This window comes from Triticum urartu, chromosome 6 (genome assembly GCF_003073215.2).
Source record: "Triticum urartu cultivar G1812 chromosome 6, Tu2.1, whole genome shotgun sequence".
Lineage (NCBI taxonomy): Eukaryota > Viridiplantae > Streptophyta > Magnoliopsida > Poales > Poaceae > Triticum > Triticum urartu.
This window is the reverse complement of record NC_053027.1, coordinates 450,481,326-450,497,241: the sequence shown is the minus strand read 5'-3', so window position 1 is coordinate 450,497,241 and position 15,916 is coordinate 450,481,326. Positions and strand designations below refer to the sequence as shown.

The window sequence follows — 15,916 nt, the reverse complement described above, 5'->3', positions numbered from 1 at the left end:
ATCTTCTTATTCTACTAGTCTTCAAAAACGGAAAACCCTGAACCAAGAAGAGTTGGATATGTTATGTAGGGTGTTTTTTTATGAAACACACAAACCCGGTGTACTAAATATTGCTATTTTTGCTACACAATTTTTTTCTTATTCCTGTGAAAAAAGTAGCATATTTTTTCTAGAATTCATAATTTGTCATGAAAATGAGTATGCATGTGTTATACAGCCTTATGTCCTCTAGTTTGATCTTTTTTTCTTCAAATAAAGACGCGAGCAGGCAGCACAAAATCATCTTGCCATTTTTTCTGTCGTTTGTCTTATCCTTAGACAGGTTGCTAAGAGCAAACACTTCACTATAATTTTATTCAACGCCTCTTAATACTAAGGATAATATGGAGTGATTCCCCCACGTGCGCGAAGAAACACTATGTCAAAGAACCAACCATCGATTAGATGGCTAATATAGGTGATGTACCTCCAACCACTATGGATGAAACCTCAAGTTCAATATCCTATCATATGCGTCTAAAAAAACGATTATATTCATTTATGGTGGGCAATGTCTTCGTTGTCAACTAGGTGCAAATTTACTCTTTAGTAGACACTGTGTGATTGCATATGTATGGTGTTCTGCATATGTGTTCTATTAGATGGTAAGACAAAATATCAAACAATCTTGTCTCACTTGTCTTGCATTTGGTCCTTGAGAACCGTTATGTCCACTTGTGTGCCAAATTTGGCTACTCGGCCTTGTTTATTTTTGTCTTCCAGCAACTTGATACCTATGCCAGGTCATTGAAGATAATTGTATAGCTACGAGCCTAGTTTATAGATGATATTGCAGCATATGTTTGTGAAGGAACACACTAACCACACACCATAACAATTTTAAAGGACAAAGCTTGCCCAACCACTCAACATATATTATGTATTTATGGGTTAGTAGTGCTTCACTCTGCTGGTGTTTCAAATACTCCCTCCGTCTCAAAATAAATATTTTAATTTAGTGTAACTTTAGTATAAAGTTATACTAATGTTGAGACGTTTATTTTGGAACGCAGTAAGTATCACAGAAAAAACAAAAACCTGCACGTAGACGTAGCTACTCCCTTCCTACACGGTCCAAATTTAAAGGGCCAGTTTTAGTTCTCAATGGCGAATCGTTTGGAGGTGCCACGCGAGCGTTGCCGTGCTATGTTGCACATGGGTCACTGTGCAACCCTCGACAAAGGTGATGGCTGCTAGCCTGCGGCTACTGCACTCGTGTTTGGAATGTACCAAAGGATATTCTCTTGTTTCTACCATCTCTTTCCGGAGATCGTCCTCGTGGACAGCAGACCGCAGGAAGGATCAGCACAAAGTCGGACGCGAGAACCATTCAGCAGCCACTAGCCCCCCAAAGTATATTTCTCTGAAAACGAAAGTTGACAGGAATGTATGCATTGGATATCTATATCACTAGCACTGCGCATCATATACAGTACAACAGTACTACCTCAGTACGTCCTAATTTACTTGTTCTCCTCGTATTTTAGGTCATATATTAATTTTAACTAATAAAATATATGGTATACATAGTAAAAAATACTATTACTGAAAACTACATTTAAATACAAATTTAACAACATAATTTTTAATGATATGCATTAATATTTTGCTAGTTAAATATTGATCAAACTTTGACTCAAAATACAACGAGGACTTGTAACCAGGACGGAGGTACTATTTTCTTGGAAAACAAAACCCAAAAATTTTTGAGGAAGCAGTACGCTGACGCATTCACCTCACAGTCACATATGACACATCTTCCCTCGAAAAGGATCGGTGTCGTCTCATGTTACTATTGCAACAACGCCAGCGCTGCACGCCTAGTTGCAAGGCTAATGGTGGTAGTTTGGGAGCTAGTAGTGTAGTTCTCTGTGGAGATTCCTGTCACTTGTTTTTGACGCAAGGGATTGTTAGCACACTCGCCTGATGTGACACCGCCTACCAAAGGGAATGCAAATAAACACACTCGCGCGGGTGGTGGTATCATTACACAATGATCGACTCTGCTGTCTGCCTTTTCTCGTCGTCCCCGTGCAGTCCCTTTCTAAGCTTTTCAATACGTAGCACACTTTCCACCTAGTGAGTTATGAACATGTGCACGCGATCGAACCGGCGAGAAGCATGCTTCTCCAGAATCAGCCATAGAGTCATGGTCCCATAAGAGCACTGCTAGGCGGACGACTGGTGACCAGCGCATGATGATGAATCCCAGCCATGGAAACACACGACAGCCTGTGGCCGATCTATACACGATAAAAACTCCAGCGGACAGAGTGTGGGTTCTGGACGCGATTCCATGGCTGGGATTCATCGTCGTGCGCTGGTCGTCTAAATCAGTCGTCCGCCTAGCAGTGCTCGTCCCATAATCTAGTGGCACAAATTACAATGATCGCCACAAAAGCTTTGCTTCATCTCCGGTTTGCCCTTGTATGCTCCGCTGAAATATAGTGGCTGCACGGCAGGTGACTTGAACTAGGAAACACTTCCTCTGTCAGCCACCAAGTTAAGGGTATAGGTAGTATACTACTAGTAAATCAGTCTGCTGCTCCCATGTACTACAACGCCCAAGACCATACAAGTTCAAGAGGCCTTGAGAAAACATTCGGGTGAACCTGGAACCCGGGTTGTCGTCTAGAGTTCATTACCTTTCCCCACGTGCGTGCAATAATCAGCGGCTATGATGAAACGCGGGGAATTGTAGAATAGTTGCCAAATCGCCTCAAGAGCTCCTGCATGACTGCATGAATTTGAACCAAGCCCATGATGGCCTTTCACCAGATGGGCAAACTAGCGCTTAGGAAGGCACGCCTTAAAAAATGTCCCCAGAATAGCAGCTCATTAGGACAGCCAGCCCACTCGTGAAAAACGGGTGTTCAAAAAAAAAGATCTGACGGCCACAGACGGTTCAAACGCGAAATCCAACGACTAAAATCGCTGGGGGCATGAAAGAGCTCGATTTATGCTCAGTTATACTATTCTAAATTAGAACTCGGTATAAGGTGATTTTCCCTTTCCTTCCTGGAAACTCAAATATTGACCCTAGTTCTGATTGTGCCATCAAAAGGTTAGAAATCACAACCAACTAGGCATTTGTTTTGCACCAAATTGACTTCTAGGAATGTGCATACAGCAGGGCAATATAGGGTGAAGTCTTCACTGTACAGTGCTTCAAGAAGAAATGCTTCTATTTAGTTATGAACACCCAATTATTATACAATGAAAAGAGCAATTGGCATGCGTGAGTGAACGAACCCAACATATAACTAATCCAAAAAAGATGGCACTTACAACTGCCGCGAGAAAATCTCAAGTTTCCCCAATCCAAATGCAGCCGAACAAAATCCTCATATTAATACATCCTTTGAAGCTATCAGCACATCGGAGAAAAGCAATGAGACACTTCCATGTTCCCGTGCTTTGCAAATTACAAGGAATTATTCCCCCGACGTCGAACCCATTCCAGAACAAGACTAGCTTTTCATATTGATACTACATGGGCCCTCTGCATGTGTTCTAACTGCAATCCGATCCAGCGGAGTCTCATATCCTTGGGAGAATAAATGTAGGATATAACCGAAAATTGAACTGATCGCCAACCACACCTCAACTCATTATGTGTATCCTTGAGAAATCCCGCTTAACATACATTGGGAAACTAATCTAGAGTACGCTATATCCATCAGGTTTGGGAGGCATCAATAATCCATTGCCAAACCTTCAGCTCACCGGTTCCATCCCCAGTGAAAAATAAACCACCAGGTCCAGTTTGTATTGCCCTAATTTCCTGCTTGGAGAATATTCTCCCCCTATCACTGAACCTATAAAACAAAGGAGAGTCACTTCAGAAAAACGTCAGAAGTAAAGAAAACAGAAATGATCTTAGTATGGTAACTTTCTTACGATGGCAGGTCATAGAGGCGGACAGTGTTGTCATTTAATGAACATACTAGCACAGGTTTTGATTGTGCATCAGGCATGCCAGTAAGAGCAAGTGCACCCTACAAACGGAACAAAGCAATCAGATCGTAGATACAGCAGAACATAATTCCCAAACTTTTGGTAAGGTAGATCATGCAAGAGAAGAAGCATATTCTTGAGAAGATAGAAGCTATTGTATTGTAACCTACACGTTGTGAATCAGATAACAAGCCACCATAGCTGCCTACTGAAAGGGATTAAAAGGGGTGCTAGGCACTCAGCAGGCGATTTGCAGCGCCTTGGTCACTTCAGTGGCGCCTGGGCACCTTGGCGTTTGCCATGGCAACATCTCATTTGACCCACTAGCAGGTGTGGAAGAGAGATTGGAGTGAAAATAGTGCTAAGCAGCGTTTTGCCAGCCCCTTGGTTGCTTTAAGTGGCGACGATTGCCACGGTGACACCCCATTTGTCCCACTAGCAGGCGTGAATGAGAGATCAGAGTAAGAATAGTGCTGAAGGGAGAGAACGCCCATCAGTGCACTATGGCCGAGCCCACAGCTGCTGCATTATCTGTGTAGGGTTTCCTCTGGCACTCCGTGAAAGCCACCACACATACAAACAGCAGCCGTGGTGGCAGCAAGCACCAGCACTAATGTTGGTGCCAGCGACAACGACATCCTACCGGAGACGACCACATAAAATCCCGCAAGCGATGCTGATCGCGATTCCTCACAGGAGTCGTCTATTTCTCGTCAAAGGTTGTTTTCTGGCCACAGGAACTCATTGGCTGCCGATAGCCAAGCCGCCAAAGCACCGTATTTGGCTGCTGCCGAGCACTTAAGTGCATGTAGACGAGGGCCTTACTAGTTGCTACGCCTTCTTAGGGCTTGTTTGGTCGCATGGGATTCCTCGGGGATCCCTGTCAAAAACCGGGGCGTAGAGCTCATGCGGCAAGTCGGCCGGTGGAAAACAACCGAAGCATTTGGTTGCTTACCACCATGAATTCTCCATCCCTGTCCGCGTCGTTTCCACAAGGAAATTTCCATGTCTTGAGGGTCCGGGAGGAAACCCTCGGCTCGTCCTCTCTCAAGAACAAGAAATGACGGCGCACCGTCTGCAGATTTCTCTGCCTAGCGACCGGCACCACCGCCTCCTTCTCTTGCCCGCCTCCTTCTCTTGCGTCAACCCTCAACGATGCACCTCCAAAATCACCTACCGACGGCCATGGTTGGGCTTCATCCTTCTCCTTCCCCGAAGATTCGATCCACCTCAGATCTATTGTCTCGTCCAGCGATGGGAAGGCCAGGCGGTGTCGTCCTCCTCCGTCGACCAAGGTCTAGGTTAGCGCCTCCTCCTCCTACTGCTACATCTCGTTTCGCTTCTTCAGTTCTGGCCTTCATCATCCCGTGTCAATGAGACAACCTTCCTTTTCCCTTCCCCTTGGTGTCCAAACAGCAACCCGTGGTTGTGAGGGGATCCTAGGTGAGCATGGAAATCCCCCCTTAGGGGTTTATTGCCCAAGCCTTTTCATCCCCAACCACCAAATGAGCCCTTAAAGGTTAGCCCACACACTACAATTTCCTACCCCCTCCGTTCCAGAATTCTTGTGTGGTTTTAGTTAACGCAGGGAGTACATACTAACTTCAGTTGATAGAACTAGAACAAACCTCAGCTTGTCACCACATTTCTATGTAACTTATAAGATTGATAATATTAATTTTCCTTTGCAACGAGAAAAATATTTCGTTAAGAAAATTTGCATGCAGAAATGTTAGTAATTCTTGAGATCTAACGGATCTTCAATTACCTTCTACCAAATTTTGTGAGGATCACAAAGCATGATTTCGTAGACTTATTTGATGAACTCAGCAAGTAGCAAATGCTTGAACTTCAAAGACTAAAATTGAGTACTGATTCAAACACCAAGCAAGCCAAACAATTGGGAGTTTGAGACCCATCTGGTCGTTGAACATGAGGTACAAAATCATTGCATAAGTATTGCTCGGAGGCTCGAAGGTGTATCGATTACTCCTATCAAACAAGGGCATTAGCAAGAGTCGAACAGATCTTCTAACTGGAGGGATGTTTCGGAGGGAAATGTTCTTCTGAATGGCAATGATAACTACAAAAGGGGGAAGAAGGTACTCCCTCCGATCCATATTAATTGTCGCAGACTTAGTACAAAAGTTGTACTAAGTCTGCAACAATTAATATGGATCGGAGGGAGTACTAAATGGTGGTTCAAAAATCTTGTAGGGGGGATTACCTCTGGAAAGAATTTTTCTGGCAGCTTTTCCAAAACAGAAACCCCTCGGGAAGCCTACTGAAACAGAAAAACTGGGAGGGTGATATCAACTGTAAACTGTGCGGGCAGGGCAAGTGCAGCCCAAATATCATGCTTTGGAATCCTCAAATCACATGTATCTTGTTCTCATTTTCTTTCAGGTGGTGGCTAGGTGGAAGGTTACGAGAAACAATATGGTCAGTGAATACAAGTTGAACTGCATGCAATCTGCAACTCTTTTGTAGGGCACTTCACTCAGTCCAGAAAAGGATCAAACTGGTACGAATAAAGAAAGGTATCTAGTGTTCTCAAACACACTCTTGATGAAGACTCTTAGGCATTTCAATGTCAGTGGCTACGAAGAAAGGTAAGCCTCTATGAAGATGTCTGCTGGCTAACTGAAGCTTCTTGTTTACGTAGTTCTTTCTTTTCAGGAGCAGTAATCTCTTTGTCAAGGTAGTTTTTTGAAATCATCGTTCCTTCTCATTTATTGGTGGTAAGTACTTCACTTACAAGCAAAGGAACAATACATGCAGGAGGATCGCCTAGCAAATTCATGAGCAACAAAAATTGCTTGTCTAAGGCAATGCTCAAACTGAATTTGTTGGAATTCAGTCATCAAAGAACGCCGCGCCAACTCCAGCAAATCCAGCTCCATCCTTAAACGCCGAGATTACATCCAAGCTATCCAAGTTGACAACCAATCGGTTACATCATAAGGATTGTGCTAGGTTCAACCCATGCTCCATTGCTGTGACCTTGGCTGTTAGCACATCAGAGCACCATTTGATATGGCTGTCAGCAGCAGCTATAAATTTCCCCGAGCCATCAGGAACAACAGCGCAAACGGCTCCTTGTGGTGTATCGGCATCAAATGCCGCATCCACATTTGGTTTAACGAAATTTCTTGGAGTAGGTGTCTGTCCAGACACCCTGTTTAACAGCTGCTTTTGGTGAGTAGGCCGCTGCATAACCAATGATCTTACCACCATAGCTATCTGAGTGGCCTCCCCATGTACCAGTTTCCTACGCTCCCACCATAAATCCCATGACCCAACAGCAACAATTAGATCAAGTTTTCTGAGACCAAGAACTGGTGAGTGGAGCTTCTCCTGTTTAAGCAAGAATTCCAACACTGCTTCTCCAGCAGGTCAACACCGCATGGATGATCAATCACGCCATACAACCCGAGAGCTGCCCACATTTCCTTGGCTATAGTTCTTTCTTTTCAGGAGCAGTAATCTCTTTGTCAAGGTAGTTTATTTCTACCTGGGGTGTTGTTTTTTAGACCATATTTATTGAAACCAGATCACGAGCCTGGTATGAACCTGTTCGGGTTAATTCAACAAATGACACTACTAACTATGCATATTTGAGAAAGGCCATAACAAAAAACCACTTGGATATGTCATTCTGATAATTTCAAGACCAAAATGTCCGCGTCTGCTCCTTTCTTCCCTTTCTCCAACCCTCACCTCATCGGCTCACTCTCATGGGCTCATGGTTGCCACCTCAGTGCCCATCACCACCAGCATGGACCATGCAGTTACGAAGCTCGCAGCAAGCCGCTGTTTTAACCAACGCCTATTATTTTCCATGGGTAGTTGCTACTTCCGTTTTACCCAGCCACGCTGTGCGCCAGATCTGTTCATGCTTCACAGCCGAGCATGTCAGCTTCTACAGTTGGGCATGGACAGAAAGGACAGGCGGGAAGATGGAGAAGATACAGGAAGAATAGTAGGAAGGACGGCGAGCTTGCTAGTGCACGGCCACCGGTGGTGGAGAAGATAGGATGTGAGAGGAAAGAGGGAGTGGCAATTTAACTGAGAACAGAAGAAACATAAATTGGCATTTTAGCGTGTTCATGCCAATTAATGGCATCCAAGGGCTTATTAGAAGTTGGCATTAATTTTTGTAGCGTCATTTTTCAAATAAGCTGAGTTGGAATACTCCCTCAAGCCCGGTTTGTTAGTCAGGAGAACCATAGTGCGGCGACCAAGACGTCCCTTAAAACAAGGAGAGCGCTCAATTTTCAAGGGATTTATTGCTTGGGAGACTAATATATGAGGATTATCGAGCCGACTAATACACCCGACTGGAGGGAGTAGTATTTTATCGAATTAACCCTTGCTTCGAGGACCTTAGTCAACTGCAATAGCTTGTATACCAACCAAATAGTGAATACACAATTTTAAAAATAAAATAACAATATTATTGAACTTAACAGTCATTTGACCAGTTCACTTACTGGTCTGGTTCAAATATTCAAGTTCAATGGTAGACAAGTTGACATGGATTGATGTATGTAGATTTCTGACACCATATAGATGTTGAGCTTGCATGTGCAAAATTCTGAATATGTTTAGCATATGACGAGGAAATCCTAATAGTAAGTTCGAAGGAGTGTAAACAAGATCTTATAAGATTATTAATTGTACTGTATATTACTGAAGCAGGACATAAATAAGAACAGCGCTACACACAAAAAAGGGCCAAAGGAAGGATGAATCAGAAGTTAACAGGAAAGGTGGTAACAAAACAAACTGCAATTGCGCAACATGACAACTGTATAAGAGTGTCGGCACATACGTTCTCCTCTTTGTGTGTATATGTTACTTCCAAGTTTCCACTTTCTGTAGCCGCCCAGACCTAAGAAAAATAGAACTTACAAGTATGAATTGTATTGAAAAGGACAAATGTGTAATACTCCCTCCGTCCCAAAATTCTTGTCTTAGATTAGTCTAGATATGGATGTATCTAATACTAAAACGTGATTTGATACATCTGTATTTGGACAAATCTAAGACAAGAATTTTGGGACGGATGGAGTAGGAATGTAAGAATTTGTAGAACCATTCGATAACAAGGGGACAAGGATAGAGACTAACTTTTATTGTTTGATCCAAAGAACAAGATAACAGAAACTGATCCCAGCATAGTAGAGACATAACTACATTCGTATGATCAGAAAGAGTCTGTATGCACTGCAACGTTGCCAGATCCCATACCTGAAATATTTGTCATTTTCTTAATATTATTTGTAGAATGGGAGTAAACCAAAGCGACAACATGTTCTGATCTTAATTGAACAATGTAATGCTAAAGTACCATCTGTCGCGTGAAGCAAAATAAGTCCAGGTGACTGAAAATCGTGCACATTAAGAAAGAAGAGATACTTCATGTTGAATCAAGATTGGGGATACCAAAAGTACCAGGAAAAATTCAACAACAGGGCAATAACAGAGTTCCCACAGCATCAGACACCATATGTAAGTGTTACAGTAGTGAGGTATTTTATTTTATTTGTTGGGATTGGAGCCTTCCCACTAATGTAGATGACGTTTTTTTTCGAAGTACTTGGTACAAATGTTCCACATGCCAGTTGAGATATCACCATAAAATGTGCATGTAAACTCACAGTAAGTTATTGAAGTGAGCGGCCACTCTAAATTCTAAAGTTATATGTGATGCAGGACTGCAACACCCATAGTAACAGTGCCTAACCTGATGCAGATTTGCACAAACATTAGATGCCAGCTTTGCTTGTATAGTTACATTTATTCTGACTACATAGTAGCACAAATCTCAGGCATCATCTGTTTTACATCTGACTCGTGACTCCAGATGAAGTCACGAACTAATTACCAATATGCCTACCTCTTAAATTAATGAGAACAGTCAGAAGTGTATAACTATGTGCAATACATGGGTCTACTTTGCATGTGCATACTTCCATGATCCACCATTAGAAGAAACACAGAGGATAAAACAGATGTTGACCTAAAGAGATGGAAGTGTTACAAGCTAACAGAAATTCATGATCTGATGCATGCATCAAAGCCTACTGCATTAACTGTATCTAAGAATGTGTGAACAACAATGCACAAGTTCTCAGTCCTTACTCTAATGGTTTTATCCATTGAGCCAGAGTAAAGTCTCATTCCCCCTACTATTAACGAAACAACAGCAAGCTGGTGCCCGGTAAGAGAAGCAGCTGGCTCAAAACAATTTGTCACGGTGCTAAATCTCCATGCCAAAATCCTTCCATCCTGCACCAAGTGTAATACGAGAGAATGCATCATTAATGAAAATTATATTTGCCAGGACAAATGCTAGTTCCAAAGACAAGCCAAAAGGAAGGTAGTTTACCTGTGTTGCGGCAAAGAGTAGCTCATTGCCAATTGCGAGTGCATAGACTTGTCCAGTCGGCCCGGTAAGGTTCATTTCTGCTTGAGTTTGCATATTCCAAACCTGCAGCAACAGTTCATAGTCAGACACACATGTGGAATAGCAATAGCATTGGGTTAAAATCACAAATCTCAAGCACCATTTCCTACCTTGACAGCATCAGGTATTCCAACAAACAACCATGGCCCCTCGCTGATCATGCACCCAACCTCACCCCCCACGGGGAGGACACCAGCACACTATCACACACCATATAGAAAATAAAGGTACTGAAAATTGTCATACAGAACACAGAATCCTTCCAAGGATACAATTCAATGATGCCTCAGCTACCTGTCCAGTTTGACAATCCCAAAGGCGCACTGTTCCATCCTTACTGCCAGAATACAGCTTGTCTGACCCAGCAGGCAGTGCGATCCCTGTCACAACCTGAAAGGACGCACAGCATTTGATGACCGACGTTTCGAATTTTACTAGACGGTCTTATCTGTAGATGAAGTACCTTCTCGTGGCCCTGGAGAGGGGTGAGCAGCGTGATGCTATTGCTCATGCAATATGTGTGCGGGTAGCGGCACTTCTCGCCGTAGGTGCAGTCTCCGGCGAGGAAGAACTTGCAGGGCCGGTCGGGCACCTTGTGCCTGACGCCACCGTCTGCACCCCCGGGGCCCCTCCCCCATTTGTTGAAGCCGCCGCCGCCGCGGCCCCCTCCTCCTGAGTTGGGGTTGCGCCAGACGTGCCCACCGGGGCCATCCCTTTGGTTCGGGCGCTTGGTGGTGGCCGCCTCAGGGAGCTCGCTGTGGAGGAAGGGGCAGGGGAAGCGATTGCATCGCCCAGCGCGCCAATGGATGCAGACCTTGGTAGAGGAAGACGAAGAGGCGGCGCCGGGCGCGGGCCCGAGGCGGTTGTGCACGCGCTTGTTGCCGAAGCGGCCGTCGGCCTCGAAGTCCATGGGCGTCGCCTAGGGTTTGTCGGGCTCGGGAGGCGGCGCGGGCAGGGGAGGAAGTAGTCAGGTAGTATTCGGGGTTTGACGGGAGCAGCGGCGGGGAGGTTGAATTTATTAAGGAAGTAGGGTCGCGTGGAAGCGACGCGGCGAGGGCTCGCCGGAATGGATGGGGAGATCCGGATCGGAGCGGGGAGAGGAGGCGCTAACGGTGGCCCTGCTTTCCCCTTGGTCGGGTTTAGCTCGCGGGTGGAAGGTTGGGCCGGCTCCGGTTAATACAACGTGGCCGGTGCCCCGCAGGCCGGCTGACGCCGACGAAGCGAACCGCCTGATGGAAATACGGAAAATACATACACGGTTTCGTTATGCAAGTACGAAGGAAAAAAGAAGTTTCTTATTTTATACCCTATATATAAAAGGGGAAAAGGTTTCTAGTATTTTCTTTAGTACAGTAATACATGCAGACGCCCATACATACACACATACACTCACCTTTATAAACACACGCACGCACACCCTAGCTCTATGAGCGGAAGGTCTGAAATAAATATAAGAAAATGCGAGCACCAGTGTCAAATCTAGGACATAAACTCTAGTGGGTTGAGAATACCACTGTCCTTCTAACCACCCAGCCATGCGTTGGTTCGCAAGGTTTCTAGTATCTAACTGTTAGTTTATTTATAAAAGTTATTCATGTTAGAGATATAGCAATTTACCAATAAGTTTAATCCGGAAATATTTTAGATAAATCATGATGAACATAATAAACACGATGATCGAACGAATATAAATACTACTCAAACTAGACATGTAATTGAGTTTATGATAACGGTAACATATGTAAATCAATTGCTAGAACAGAAGTTGTTGGAGCAATTCCTAATAAAACAGATAAGATGCATCCACAATAGCATCAGAAGTCATGTCGCTGAAGAACTTATCGATGTCAGGGAAGTAGTCGTCGCACGAGACCTTTTTGAAAACTTGATTGCCTCATGTTGTGTGAAGCGGGGTGGGAAAGACATTAACAACGTAAAGCTTTTGAACCAGGAGATACTCTTATGTGGTGTTGCAATTTTTGATAAAGGGTGTTTTTATTAACTTAAAATGTAGCATCAAGCAGATACAAAAAGCATGATGAGCAATACCTGGTCTCTGCATGGCTAAAATACACATAACCAGACACCAACAATCTGATAAAGTAAAAGATAAAACCCAACATCTTTGGCAATAGTAAAGTCATATAAGACCGAAATTATACCTATGTCAAAGGAAGTGGTGGACCAATCCAGAGATTATGCTGCCACCCATATTGTACACTTGGAAGATGAAGAGACCCAAAACTAGCCCAGTACAAAGAGTGGAACGGTCAAGTCGGTTCAAATTGATCTACCACTAGTGAAATACATTTCAACTTTTCGGGTGTGACAAAAGGAAAGCAATGCATACACGTGGCATATGTTCTAGTCCGGCTCGGTTCATTCACGAACACGATGCGCGTGCAAGGATGCCAATGAAGAAGGAGTGCATGGGTGTCCTCTTCTCAAGATCTTAGTGGTGTGTGGAGAAATTATGAAATAACCGCTCCGCCTCCAAAATGATCCTTGGAAAGCCCCGAAACTCACAAAAACTTACCAAAAGATCCTAGGTGTTCCAAGATAGCACATATGCCCTTCCCCTTGAAAACGCTGGAAATCCAAAAAATTGCAGGAAAATGCTAGAAAAAAATAATGAAGACAAGCTCAATAAAGTAAAATTAAAATACTAGGATGTTGAGAAAATTGCGGCCATCTCATTTGAACATCTTTTCTCCCTCTCTTGCAATGTTTATTTTGCCCATCCTCGCGCGGGAGATCCCTGGAAGCCCTAGAGATATCATGAAAAGTAGGGAAACTTCTCTGAAAAATGGAAGGAGACTTCTGGTGGTGTTTTCACAGGTGTAAGGGCATATTTATCCCTTAGTAGTTTTGGTGATTGACGACAATGCTTTTGCGGACTAATCGTGTGCATGAGCATTTCAGATATATCATGCCTAAGCACAAGACGATCTGGTGCCCCTCGAAGATCATTGAAGATGGCGTTTCTCTATGTTTCTTTTCAGTGGATTTGAGTCGTAGGAAAGCCGTACTATTAAGAAGGCGTCCACGTTGGAAAGGTTTGGGTGGAATCATCACGTACACGTTTGTTCCTCTCTGCACCACCTTTCCTTTGGCTCCTTGGAGCATCCTCCGTCTCTCCGTATCTCTACAAAATGAAGGATTCCTAGTGCTGCTGAACTGGGGACTCAGAGCGGTAGTACCGCATGCCCCTGTGGTAGTACCGGCCATGGGCGCAGTAGTACCGCAGGAGCTCGCGGTAGTACCACTTCTTGGACGCGGTAGTATCGTGGCCTCAGGCCTGCACAGCAGCACGAGCTGAAGTAGGGGCGGATGTAATTTTTTACATCCGCGCCCTACGCGGTAGTACCGCTCCAGGCTTGCGGTAGTACCGTGTCAGATTTTTGCATAGATCGTAACTCAACAGAAGTTGCCACGAATGTATTTTTATATGTCTGTGCCTTCCCAGCCTTGTCTAATATTGCCTTGCGATGGTACCTCAAGGTGGGCGCGGTAGTACCGCGCCAGCGGTTCTACCGCTCCCTGCCTTAGCGCTCCAGGACTAGTTTTAGCCCCTACCGTGCCAGCGGTAGTACCGCAGTGCTTCATGGGAGTACCGCGGGCCCCTGCGGTAGTACCGCTTGTCGCAGGCTGAGTTGGTGGATAACGGTTGGATTTGTTCTTTCACTATAAAAGGGGAGTCTTCTTCTCCGAGTTGACCACCTCTTCCACCCCTAAGCTCCATTGTTGCTCTAAGCTCCATTTTTGTCCAATCTCTCTCCCTAGCCAATCAAACTTGTTGATTTTCTAGGGATTGGCTGAGAAGGCCCCGATCTACACTTTCACCAAGAGAAATTTGATTCCCCCACTAATCCCTTGCGGATCTTGTTACTCTTGGGTGTTTGAGCATCCTAGACGGTTGAGGTCATCATGGAGCCACAACCCTTTGTGGTGAAGCTTCGTGGTGTTGTTGGGAGCCTCCAATTAAGTTGTGGAGTTTGCCCCAACCTTGTTTGTAAAGGTCCGGTCGCCGCCTCCAAGGGCACCAATAGTGGAATCACGGCATCTCGCATTGTGTGGGGGCGTGAGGAGAATACTGTGGCCCTAGTGGCTTCTTGGGGAGCATTGTGCCTCCACACCGCTCCAACGAAGACGTACTTCCCTCAAAAGGAAGGAACTTCAGTAACACATCCTCGTCTTCATCGGCTCCAATCTTGGTTATCTCGTACCTTTACTTATGCAAGTTTACTTTGTGTTGCATCTCTTGCTTGCTTATGTACTCATTATTGTTGCATCATATAGGTTGCTTACCTAGTTACATATCTAAATAACCTACTTTGATGCAAAGTTTAAATTGGTAAAGAAAAGCTAAAAAATTGTTAGTTGCCTATTCACCCCCCCTCTAGTCAACTATATCGATCATTTCAATTGGTATCAGAGCCTCATCTCTTTATTAAGGATTTTGTCGTACGAAGAGTATGGTTGACACCATAGACGGTGAGGAGGAGCACCCTGGTGTGATTCCGTCCTCGTCTACGGCCGATGGGGGAACCCCGGTCTCACATGAGGAGTTCAATGTGGCTTTGGACACATTGAAAACCTCCATGACGACCAAGGTCAAAGGCATGCTCAAGAACTTTCTTAATGGTCTCAAATTATCCACCGCACCGTTGGAAGTGGTTGATCCCACTAACAAGGTGACGGATGCTAACTCTGACAAGGGGGAAGCTACTAGTGAGAAAGTTCCTTCTTCTAGTGGTAGAATTGGTAGTGGCATCTTTGCCCATGTGGAACCTCCACTTACCTATGGAGGACCGATTCCCTCCACTCATTTAAATCATGTCGGTTCTCCTCCTAAGATTTTGAAAAATTAGGATTTTGACGCTTGGGTCTATCGCTTTAAACGTCATTTAAATCATGTTATTACTAACCTTTGAAGAATCATTGAGCAAGGTTTCTATCCGCATGACTCAAGCAACTTCACCCCTAGAGAAGCCGCAGATCATCAATTCAACGAGAATGCTCTCTTCATCATCCAAGATGCAATCCCTCCCGAAGATATTGCGCATCTCCGACCATTCACCGTGGCAAAGGAAGCATGGCACGATGTTGTTTCCCTTTACAAGGGAAGCGCAAGCATTCAACGGTCCAACTATGAGGTGGTGCAAGATGAAGCCGATGAATTTGCCATGAATGAAGGTGAAGAACCTCGTGAGCTCTACCGGAGACTAACCACACACGCGGTCTCACTCCGAGATCATGGGAGCAAGGATACAAATGACAATTGGATCAAGCGAAAGTTTCTCAAAGCCATGATGCCTTTACATAAGGCCATGTCCTCTGTCATCCGTCAAAGGCCGGACTTCCACACCTTGTCCTCAAGTGAAGTGTTAGATGAGTTTGTGGTAATGAGTATCTTGGACAAGACCGCCGATAATGCGGTGTTGCATT

The 15,916-nt window shown here is 44.5% G+C and overlaps 1 protein-coding gene across 1 annotated transcript; it reads right to left on the bottom strand.

The window, feature by feature from the left end:
- Positions 1-3,191: 3,191 nt before the first annotated feature.
- Positions 3,192-11,670, bottom strand: LOC125514113 (zinc finger CCCH domain-containing protein 17). Its single transcript, XM_048679374.1, has 9 exons — positions 10,932-11,670; positions 10,763-10,858; positions 10,579-10,668; positions 10,391-10,492; positions 10,144-10,290; positions 9,130-9,249; positions 8,831-8,890; positions 3,940-4,037; positions 3,192-3,857 (listed from the first exon to the last, which is right to left on the bottom strand). The coding sequence occupies exons 1-9, from the start codon at positions 11,376-11,378 to the stop codon at positions 3,719-3,721; spliced, it is 1,299 nt and encodes a 432-aa protein (XP_048535331.1). The 5' UTR covers positions 11,379-11,670; the 3' UTR covers positions 3,192-3,718.
- Between the last annotated feature and the right edge of the window lie 4,246 nt (positions 11,671-15,916).

What these genes read in the sequence shown, in the direction of transcription:
- LOC125514113 (XM_048679374.1), bottom strand. Translation starts at nt 11,378, where the DNA reads ATGGACTTCGAGGCCGACGGCCGCTTCGGCAACAAGCGCGTGCACAAC. An exon ending in GAATACCTGATGCTGTCAAG is followed by an intron (nt 10,493 to 10,578) that starts GTAGGAAATGGT and finishes CTGTTGCTGCAG; the next exon opens with GTTTGGAATATGCAAACTCA. An exon ending in TACTCTTTGCCGCAACACAG is followed by an intron (nt 10,291 to 10,390) that starts GTAAACTACCTT and finishes CACTTGGTGCAG; the next exon opens with GATGGAAGGATTTTGGCATG.